The sequence below is a fragment of the Gavia stellata genome, unplaced genomic scaffold, assembly GCF_030936135.1.
Source record: "Gavia stellata isolate bGavSte3 unplaced genomic scaffold, bGavSte3.hap2 HAP2_SCAFFOLD_42, whole genome shotgun sequence".
In the NCBI taxonomy this organism is placed as follows: Eukaryota; Metazoa; Chordata; class Aves; order Gaviiformes; family Gaviidae; genus Gavia; species Gavia stellata.
In genome coordinates, this window is record NW_026776913.1 from 999,587 (window position 1) to 1,010,696 (window position 11,110).

General features: G+C 55.3%; 1 protein-coding gene across 1 annotated transcript in view; it reads left to right on the forward strand.

Moving 5' to 3' along the window:
* Positions 1-8,626, forward strand: part of LOC132321513 (olfactory receptor 14C36-like) — a 30,593-nt gene extending 21,967 nt beyond the window's left edge. Inside the window, exon 2 of the mRNA XM_059835008.1 lies at positions 8,579-8,626. Coding sequence (XP_059690991.1) covers positions 8,579-8,626 — 48 coding nt within the window. The remainder of the gene's footprint in view (positions 1-8,578) is intronic.
* The last annotated feature ends 2,484 nt before the right edge of the window (positions 8,627-11,110 follow it).

The following is an 11,110-nucleotide window of genomic DNA, read 5'->3' on the forward strand; positions in this document are numbered from 1 at the left end:
AGGGAGGAGTGTTATCTTCTGAACACAGGATGGCGGGGGCCTCCGGGCAGTACAGACACTGACCTGCAGACTCAAGGTGCCCCAGGTGGGGACCAGGGAGAAGAGCCCAGTGGTGGTCCTGCGCCACCTCCCCGCCAGCTCTGCCCTCCCACAGGCGTAATATTTCTCCCCTGCTCTGGCACCTGGTAGAGGTTTGCCTCCTCCTCCTTGGGGAGATGAGCCACAGGCCTGGGTGTGCTGGAGGGGGCAGCGCAGCTGAGCAGAAAGAGCCCATTTCATGGCATTTTGGGACCTGAACATTCTGGCCCTGCAGGCTGGCTCTGTTCTCTGCAGGAGGCAGGATCATCACTGTGCCCCAGATCCGTGCTTGCTCCTGCAGCTCCCAAGGACTGACCTGAGGGGGGTCACAGTGAGAGCCCAACTCTCAGCACTACTGCCCTATGCCGGGCAGAGCTCGGCTGTTGAAAACCCAGAGGAGAGCAGCCTTATTTCTCTTAGTTTGGGCTCACCGTTCCCGGGGGCTGGGCGTCCTGCAGTGAAAGGCCATGTCTCACAACCCATTTTGATTGAGGGTGTTTTTGCTGATGGAGCAGCTGAGGCACCACCTTCTGGCCCTCGCCACCTGGGCATGGCTTTGGACAAGCCTGTGCATCCCTGATCCCACCATCACAGGGTGGACGGAGACACCCAACACCCAGAAACAAGAGGTGGGCACCGGCCCCACCAAACCCACCTCTGCAGGGCTGTGCCTGACCTCAGCAGCTCCAGGTTCCCTGAGCTGAGGCTCTGCTCTAAGCCAGTGGTGACAGCGGAAGGAGAAGGAGCTGGAGGCAGGGTCAGGGTAAGAAATGTCATTCCATTCCTCCAGCTGGGGGTCCCACAGCCCTGCCCAGGCTCCTCCAACTCAGACACCCTACCTGCTGGCACAGAGGAGTGTTTCCCATGTGGTATGGCATCTCCACCTGGAGACAGGACAATCTCAGACCCTTATCCCTGGAGACCCACCAGGGCAGCATGGCCCTGGTCCCAAAGGACACCTGGGCTGTACCAGCACCCTCACACCACATCTCTCAGTGCAGCCAGAAAGGATTCCCAGTGTGCTGCTGACCTCTATCCCCTCCCTGAGGTCTCCTCACAGGGGCACTCTGCTGCCAAGCATTGTCCCTGGGCGGTGGGTGGGGTGGGTGTGTGGTGCAGGGCAGTGACCTGAGCTCAGGTCCAGCACAGCTACCTGCTTTTCCTCCAAGAGGGGGCTCAGCAGAGGCAGCGCACACAGCCCTCCTCACCTCACAGCCAAGCCCTGGGTGGGCAGGGCAGGCCCACAGAGCCTGGGGAGGATCAGTGCCTGCACCTGCCTGAGGCTGGGGAGTCAGGGCAAAAGCACCCCTGGAGATGCTGGCACCTGAACCCAGGACAGCCCACATGCGAAGTGGGCACTCTTCCACTGAGCTACATCCCCTTGACACCTGCCAGCATCAGAGACACTCGCATCCTGTTGATGTGCCTATGACAAGCACAGTTTCTTGTCCCCTGGGTGCCCAGGGACACTGCAGACAACAGCGCTTGAATCCTCCTGAGATGGGGGAAGTCAGGACCAGCACTCTGCTGGGGCCTGATCCTGGCACAGGGCTGCACTGCAGAATGCTGCCCCTTCAACATCTCTGCAGGGCAATGGGGCAGGAGGAGGCTCTTGCTGCAGGTGCTGCTGCCATGATCTGGCCTACTCCAGTGTTTCAATGGAGAAGAGGAAATCCCTTCCCCTGAGCCTCCTCTGCCACCCAGGGCAACAGCCCTCTGTGCCACATCTGTCCCCAACTCCACAGCAGGAGCAGTGCAACAGGGGGAGGGGAATGCCCTCCCTGAGGTGAGGTACCCCCAGGCTCTGATGGCACCCCAGGGCATGTGGTGGAGAGGACATGGGGGCAGAAATCTTACACCCCTTCCTCCAGGCACTGGGCCTCCCCCTGCACCCCTCTGTCCCCCAGCATCCCTGGAGGTGGGGTGAACAGCAAGCTTCCATCTCCCTGGGGCCAAGGGTGTGGGTAGGGCTCAGGGACCTTCCCACTCCTTCAGCCCTGAGGACTGTCCTGACAGCAAAGCAGTGCCCTGGGACAGCCCTGGCTGCGGCCTCTGGGGCAGGGTGGGTGAGCGTGTTCAGCTCTTCACTCAATGGTCGATGGGTTGACCACGTGCAGGGGTGGTGTTGTCATGGTGGTAAAGCTGGGGCAATTGTGGTGCCCAATGCCATAGACTTTTCCGTGCTGAGCCCTTGCCTGGCAAGGAGGGTTTGTGCGAATTAAAGCAGACCACAGTCACCGTGAACTTCTGGGGTGGCTGAGTGGAGTTAAGGGGATGGACTGCTCATCTAGTCTGCTTTGCACACAGGGCCCCAAAGCCCATCCTCAGCAATGGCTCTCCCGTTCTTGCTCAAGAAAGACCTAGAAGGACTCTTGGAGCAGTGACAATCCTGCAGGCACTACCCCTGCGGCCAAGCATTTTCAAGCTCATGCTCAAAGCTGACAAGACAGCAGCTGTGCTGTGACAGACGGTCTCTCACCGCCTCTCACTTGCGCTCGGTCACAACAAACGCAAACTCCTCTAGAGGTGCATGCCTGGGGAGCCAGCCCTGAGGCAGCCGATCTGCAGGGAGCTAGGACGTGCACATTGCTGTGGGACTATAGTCCAGTATGTGCCATTCCTTGGCTTGACCGGTTGACTGGGGAGATGCTCAGGCTGGAGACAGAGAGGCATGTCCTGGGTCACAGTTGTCACTGTCTTCCTGATGGGTGAGAAGGGTTCTGTAGCAGCAAGAGGTTGCAAGAGTGGAGCCCAGCAGCTTGTTGGAGCTCATGAGCAGGTCTTTCTTCCTCTGGACAGTGTCTGATGGCTGTGAAGGGCTGCAGCTGGGCTGGACAGTCCAGTCTGGTGGGTGAGCATATTTGGGTATGGAAACTGGGGACTGTTGAGACAGGTGTGCTGTGAGCCCCGGGTTTGGTGCTGATGGGATGGAGAACACAGAAGCAGGTGTGATGCTGAGGAAATGCAGAGGGAGGTAAAATTGGAGCGTAAAAACGACATCCAGCGGTCGAACTGGTGCTGTATGGAAGTCACAGTGTGAGAGTTGGTGACGTTTAATGCTAGACCGCAGGGGAGCCACTGCTGGCATTTCTGTCCGGACTTGTGCCCTTGCAGCAGGGAGGAACTGATGCAGAGGGATGTTCATGTGGGGCCCCAGAGGGGTCCCCCTGTGCCATGTATTTCCTTGCTGATGTGCAGAGAGCAGCATGTTTGTGTTTCATCAAACTTTGCAGCAGGGGGGCAAAGGGGTCCAAGAAACTCTGCTCAGGACAGCGTGTGACTAAGCCCATGCGCCACAGGGGACGATCCTCAGCACAGCTTTGTCAGCTGCCCTTCGCACATCTGAGGTCTCACTGCGACAGACCTCTGGAGGGAGGCTGCTGCCGTTCAGGCCTCAGCTCCAGGGAGTGCCTCTCCCTGGCACTGGGGGGACGGTGGCCTCCCCCATGGGCAGTATGCTCTGGTCTGGGAACTGAGGTCCAGGTGAAGGATGTGTGTGAGGAGGGGTGCAGCCTGTGCACCATCGAGAATGACAAAGAGGACAGAGACAGGGTCTTTGCAGAGACCCCGCAAAGGAGGGATCCCGATTGCTGTGGAGCAGGGAAGGAGGGACAGATGCAGACCGCCCCGAAGAAGCACTGACTAGGGAGTCCTGTCCAGGGCAAGCCTGGGGACTTGTGGTGCAAGAGGAAGGCTCCTTCTAACCCCCAGATCTGCAGCTACAGTGCACAGGCAGTGCTCTGGCAAGAGGTGAAGGAGCAAGGAGGGCCAGGGCAGGATGCAAGAAGGCAGACAGGCTCTGCAAAAATCAAAGGGAGAAAATCATTGCTGAAGCCTGGGGTTGAACCAGGGACCTTTAGGTCTTCAGTCTAATGCTCTCCCAGCTGGGCTACATTAGCCCTGCCCCAGCAGCCCTTGTCCCAGTTCCACCCCGTCCAGGCCACCGGCTGACACACAAGAGGAGAGCGCCTTGGGGACATTCCCAGAAAAAAGCTGTGCCCAGCACCTGGCCTCTCCCTGCCTCCATGGCCAGGTGGGCTCCAGGTGTGGGGTGGGGCCAGCTTAGAGTAGGAGTGCCAAGATATGTGTCGGGCCTCAAGTACAAAGCTGACGGTGGTGAAGGCAAGTGGGCAGGGTAGGCACGTGCAGCTGCAAAAACTGAGGGTGGAAGAAGTGTGGGGTTGGTGGAAGAGCTCTCTCACAGGGAAGAGAGGGCCCAGGGGAGGCAGAGCTTGCACTCGTGCCATAGGCTTTTGCTTCTTTCTTGCATGAGCAAGAGTATTTTTTTCAATGTTTGGAGATGATATTTAGGGGGAAAGAAGGCTTGAAAACCTCCAAGGATCAGGACTGCACAACCACTCAGGGCAACTTCTTCCAGTCCATGAGTGACCTTATGATTACGACCCCGTGGACCTCATGGTCCTTATCTCCCACCTGAACATTCTTTCAACTTTTGTCCCTTTCCTCTCATTTTCCCACCATGCACCATGACGAAGAGCCTGGCTCTATCTCCTTAACCGCCTGATAGGAACTGAAATGCTTGTATAAGGTTTCCCGAAGCCTTCCCGTCTCCATACTGAACAGTGTTCCCTCAGCCTTTCCTCAGGTGGAAAGTTCTCCAGCCCCCTGCACACTCACACACACCTGCCTGTACTGGTGCCCCTTCACTGAACTCACTCCGGTTGATCCATGTCTTTCCAGTATTGGGGGTAGTAGGCTCCAAACTCAGTGCGGTACTGTGCGTGTGGTCTAGTGAGCACTGAATAGAGGGGCAGAATGCCTCTCCCTTCTCTCCTGGATATGCTTCTGTTCATACACCTTGTTGTCCACCATGACCCCCAGGGCCTTTTCTGCTGAGCTGGGCCCCAGCTGGGGCTGTTGCCCAGGGTTAGGCCACCCCGCGGGTAGGACTTGGCATTTTTCCTCTCTGAAATCTAGTAGGTTCTTGTTGGCCCACTCTACCAACCTGTCAGAGTTCCTCCAGAAAGCAGCCCTCCCGTGTAGACACTGGTCCCTTGCCTCAGTTTTGTGTCATCTGCAAACTCTGTCAGCTCCTCCAGGACACTGATAACATCGTTAAGTCCCAGGAGAGACTCCAGTGCATCCAGTCAGTCTTTTGCTCACCTCTTTGCCCACCTATCAAGACTGTAGCTTCCTAGGTTCAATACGGGAGTATGGTGGGAGACAGTGCGTGGTGGGTTGACCTCGGCTGGCTGCCAGATGCCCACCCAGCCACTCTCTCACTCCTCCTCCTCAATAGTGCAGGGGAGAAAAAAGGGAAAAAAAAGCTCAGGGCTTGACATAAAAGCAGGGACATGACTTCCCAATTACCATCATGAGCAAAACAGACTCAACTTGTTGAAAATTAATGTAATTTAGTACCGATTCAAATAGGTTTGGATAGTGAGAAGAAAAGGTAAATATTACAATGGCACCTCCCCTTTCTCCCTTCTTCCCAGGCTCAGCTTGATTCCTTCATTGCTGTTTCCTCTACCTCCTTTCCCCGTGAGTGGTAAAAGGAGGAATGGGGATTGCAGTTAGTTCATCACACTTCACCTCTGCTGTTCCCTCCTTGCACTTTCCCCGTGGCAACCTTCCCACAGGCTAGAGTTCTTTCAGGAAATACCCAACTTCTCTGGCACTTGATCCTCCACAGGCTGCAGGGAAATACCTGCTCCATTGTGGTCCCTCCGTGGGCTGCAGGGCAATCTCTTCTGTGGCATCTGGAGCTCTTCCTCCTGCTCCTTCTTCACCGACCCTGATGTTTGCAGGAAGTTTTCTCACACCTTTTTTTTCCTTACTCCTGTCCCACTCTGGCATTTGTGCCCTTTCTTAAATACATTTTCACAGAGGTGCCAGCAGCTTGGCTGATGGGCTTAGCTTTTGCCAGCAGTAGGTCTATTGCAGAGCTGGCTGGACTTGGCTGTGTCGGGCATGGGGTAACCCATTGCCTCTTCTAACATGGGCTCCTGATGCCCCTCCCCTAGGAAAAAAGCAGACACAGACACCAACAGAGAGCAAAAAACTTGGCCTTGCTAAATGACATCCCCTGCTCTTCCATCATCAAGAAATCCAAACTACGCATTGGAGGGGAAGAGAGAGAAACAGAAAAGGCCTCGACACTGTGCAAGCACTGCTCAGCTATAGCTAAAACAGTTATTAACACTGTTTTGGCCACCGATGCAAAGCACCAGATGAGCTGCTATGAGGAATGTTAATCCCAACCCAGCGAGACCCAGTATAATCTGCACCCTTATTCCACAGAATTTCCGTCATGGTCAGGTCCCACACTGAGTGATACACCTGAGTGTATACAGTCAATACATACAGAATCGCCCCATTCCTATGTTGTTGCATTTCTACACCCTACTCAAACCTTTCCATTCTCTCTTTCTCAGTCCCCAAATCCCCTCTTACCAACACTTACAACTTCTACTGCATACTTAGGAGCAGCTTTGCTTCCAACAGTCAGGTTTATACATCCTCATTTACCACTGCGCTGCTCCTTGACATCACTGATATTATCCACCCATTCCAGCTCCGCTCCCCCCACCCCCCCCAGCGAGTGTCCATATGAGAAGCCAATGACTTGGGCCCCATCTGTCAAGGTGGTCACTTAGGACAGGTGAAGTAACGTGCTGGATCCTTGTGTGCCAAGACCGGATTGGATTGGATCACCATTGCACCCACCCCCTTCCTCATGAGGATTGCCCTCTGTTGGTTTGAGTGGTTCCTGCTGCCTCGCTTCCTAGAACTTATAACTCACACCACGGATGATTTTCCGCCAAGGTCAGACCTCCTTGAGGTACATACCGGATCGCCCATCCTTCTGTATTACCCATCAAGTGCACCCAGGTCCTTGAGCAAAGACAATCTCACAAATGGGCTTGCTTTTTCCCAAGGGAGGAGCAGCCCACACTGCCTTCCCCAGCCACCTCCCTGTGTGCACTCCGGGGACATTATCTCCTCCCACAGTTATGTACAGGCTTTGTTTGGGCAGGACCAGGACAGTTAGCAGATCCCCTGGGGTTTACCAGCTGAGTGAGTTCTGCTAAACCAATGACCTGTCCAATACGACATAGAACAGCATCACTGAAAGTTTGGCCTGTTCTCTCAGCATCCTTGGATGAAGGCCCTCCCGTCTCATGAGCTGGCAAGGGCTGAGTTTGTTCAAGTGACTCCTGACTTGATCCCCACCCACTGCTGCTTGTTCTCCATGGGTTCTGCCTTAGGGTACAAGGGCCGGGGAGACCCTGCTGATGGAGACTGAGCCAAACACAACACAGAGTATCTCAGAACTATTTACACCTGCTCTTGCTAAATGTTGCTGTGGCCTCACATTGCTTTGTTTCTTCTTTAACTTTAACTTCCGTAGTAACAGCTCATCTTGGTGCCATTGAATTCCCTTGAGAGAGTCAACTGAATATCCCTGTGGGCCATTGCAGCGGGCTGTCCTTACAGCCCAGCTATACTGAGCTCTGCTCAGTGCTCAGTGCTGTGTTCTGTTCTCGGTAAGACCCTGTGTCACTGATCCTGAGAAATCCACAGGTTGCTTAAAGAAGACATTGTCCACCTCCCTGCCCTGACTGGAATTTCCTTATGTCCGACCACAAAATCCAACAGCAGCTCCATCACCCAGTTCCTCCTCCTGGCATTTGCAGACACACGGGAGCTGCAGCTCTTGCACTTCTGCCTCTTCCTGGGCATCTACCTGGCTGCCCTCCTGGGCAATGGCCTCATCATCACCGCCATAGTCTGTGACCACCACCTCCACAGCCCCATGTACTTCTTCCTCCTCAACCTCTCCCTCCTTGACCTGGGCTCCATCTCCACCACTCTCCCCAAAGCCATGGGCAATTCCCTCTGGGACACCAGGGCCATCTCCTTTGCAGGATGTGCTGCTCAGCTCTTTCTGTTTGTCCTTTTCATGTCAGCAGAGTTTTATCTTCTCACCATCATGGCCTATGACCGCTACATTGCCATCTGCAAACCCCTGCACTATGGGACCCTCCTGGGCAGCAGAGCTTGTGTCCACATGGCAGCAGCTGCCTGGGGCAGTATTTTTTTCTATGCTGTGCTGCACACAGCCAATACATTTTCAATACCACTCTGCCAAGGCAATGCTGTGGACCAGTTCTTTTGTGAAATTCCACAGATCCTCAAGCTCTCCTGCTCAGACTTGTACCTCAGGGAGGTTGGGTTTATTGTTGTTACTGCTTGTTTCAGTTTTGGGTGTTTTGTTTTCATCGTGCTGTCCTATGTGCAGATCTTGAGGGCCGTGCTGAGGATCCCCTCTGAGCAGGGACGGCACAAACCCTTTTCCACATGCCTCCCTCACCTAGCTGTGGTCTCCCTGTTCCTCAGCACTGGCATATTTGCCTACCTGAAGCCCCCCTCCATCTCTTCCCCATCCCTCGACCTGTTGGTGTCATTTCTGTACTCGGTGATGCCTCCAGCAGTGAACCCCCTCATCTACAGCATGAGGAACGTGGAGCTGAAGGAGGCCCTAAGGAAACTGATGCAATGGACATTGCTCCATCAACAATAACCTGCCTCCCCTTCTCTACGGAGTGCCCAGAGATTCTCTTAGCCCAGGATTGTGCTTTTTGTCCCTCTGATTATCATACCTGGTAGTAATTGCTGGGGTTCATACCAATGCTCTTGAGGCTTGTTCCTGTTGTGTCTGACCCTTTCACAAATGTGTTGAACACTGTGTCACGTCTGGCCTCTCTAATAGCATCTCTGAAATAAAAGGCAGTCTCCTGAGTGCAGTGCCTGACGGCTGAGCTTTCCTTGTAAAGCTCAAGCCAACAACAGTCCAAAGGAATTGGACCTTTGGAAGTTTTCTCCTTCTGTTCTCACTGTGTTTGTGACCATTTGTTCGAATCACACCTGGGACACTAAGAACTTGTCTGAAAACCACCTTCCTGGTGTCCAGAGGCAGTGGAGATGGTGCGTGAGCTCCCAGTCCCCTTCCTCCGGCTGCCAGAGGTATGACAGGGCTGATAGCAGATGTCAGTGCCTCTGGAAAGGAATGTGGAGGGCTCAGGAGAGGACAGGCACTGTCCATGTGCCCGGGGGTGGGCTGTGAATGGGGACTCAGAAGGTGAAACCCCCTCAGAGGTGAAGTCCCCCAGTGTAAAGCGCTAAACCCAGGTACCCACAAACCAAGACTCTGCAGTCCCATGGGAGCCAGTGAGGACGCAGCAGGCACAGGGAAGGGGGAGTGGAGAAATGCGGGAGCTGCCTGAGGAGCCCCAGGGCCTGGGCTCTCATGCTGTCCTGGGGAGCAGGGCTGGCAGGGAGCAGAGCGGGGCATTTTCCCATGTCTGCCCATACACCCCAGCCCTGGGGAGGGGCCTTTCTTGCGTGGCCAGCTCCGTCCTCCTGCTGGGCTCAGGGTACTGGGGCATGGCCAGCTCTGCCCAGCCTCTCACCTGGGCCAGACCCCCGGATCCCACAGCAGGGCTGTCTGCTGGTGGTCCCATGGGACACGACGGAGGTTGTGCAGGGGAGGCAGTGGTGGGGGGCTGCACATAGGGGGCTGCTGGGGGAGCAGGCACAGAGGACTGCTGTGTGGACTGTGTCGGGGGAGTGTTTCCCTGTCCTTTGATGCTCTCTGGTCCATGCAGCGCCTGCACTGTGGGGCTCTGGGACCATGTGGGGACCACTCAGCTGCAAAGGTCTCATCTTCTTGTCCCACAGTCCCCAGCTCGGTGTCAGCCAACGGGCACTGCCACGGGGCCTCTGTGCTGGGTGTAGGGTGTCTCCTCGTGCCCTGCTCTGAGCCCATGCAGGCACCTGCAGTGCATGTCTTTGCTTGTAGCTGACCACCATGGCCCGTCTGCATGCTCCCAGGACATCCTGACCAGGCTGTCCTTGGAGATGGGTTGTGATGGTGGCTGAGGTGAGCAGCTCTGGTGCAGGCATGATCTGCAGTGCAGCACTCTAGCACTGTACAGGGTATAGAGTGTACAGGGGCTTTCCTGAACCAGGGACACCTCAGGGGAGTGGAGAGACCCATCAGAAGCCAGCAGCTAACGTGACAGCGGCCAACGAGACCTGGGTAGGGCCAGGAGCAAAGGTGGCCAAGCCCCCACATGTATAAAAGAAAACCCTAGGGAGTGCCACGAGCAGGGCAGACAAATGCGGTGTGGTGCATCAGAAAGGGCGTGGCACGGCAGTTTGCGGGGCAGTTCACGTGGAAGGGCGTGCAGGAAGGGCGCTGTAACTCAGCCGGCTTGACCAGGGAGATATGGTATCTACCCAGCAGAACGCCATGGCCTCTCTAAACTCTGCATCCACTGTGAGTGTCGAGTCTTTGCAGACAGAGGTCCATTGGGAACATGCTGGAAACACACCCTACCTTTCCTGGAACAAGCCTGTCAGGCAGACCAGACACATCATATGGAGGATTCCCTATCCTCTCTCCACCTAGCTGAACGCGGTCACTCAAGGGATAGGGGGAAACGGCGACAGGTTCCTGCCTGGCACAACAGACGCATCTCCTCCATCACTACCCCACCTTCCCAGGTGTCCTTGCACAACAGGTACGAGAATCTGCAAGTGGAACCCAATAATGACGAGGACGATGGTTGATCTAGGTTGGAGGTGTCCCCAAGGTTAAGTCAGACTACTCCCTGTGTCAAAACCACTTCCATAAAGAGAAAAAGATGGGCCACTGTCATAGGAGACTCTCTCCTGAGGGGAACAGAAGGCCCAACAGGCAGACTGGACCCACTTCTTTGGGAAGTCTGCTGCCTCCCTAGGGTCTGCGTTAAAGATGTGATGGGAAAAATTCCTACCCTGGTACAGCCCTCGCATTATCATCCATTCTTGCTTTTTCATGTCAGCAGCAATGAATCACAGAATCACAGAATCATTAAGGTTGGAAAAGACCTGTAAGATCACCAGGTCCAACCATCACCACAACACCACCATGCCCACTAAACATGTCCCGCAGTGCCACGTCCACAGGTTCCTGGAACCCCTCCAGTGCTGGTGACTCCATCACCTCCCTGGGCAGCCTGTT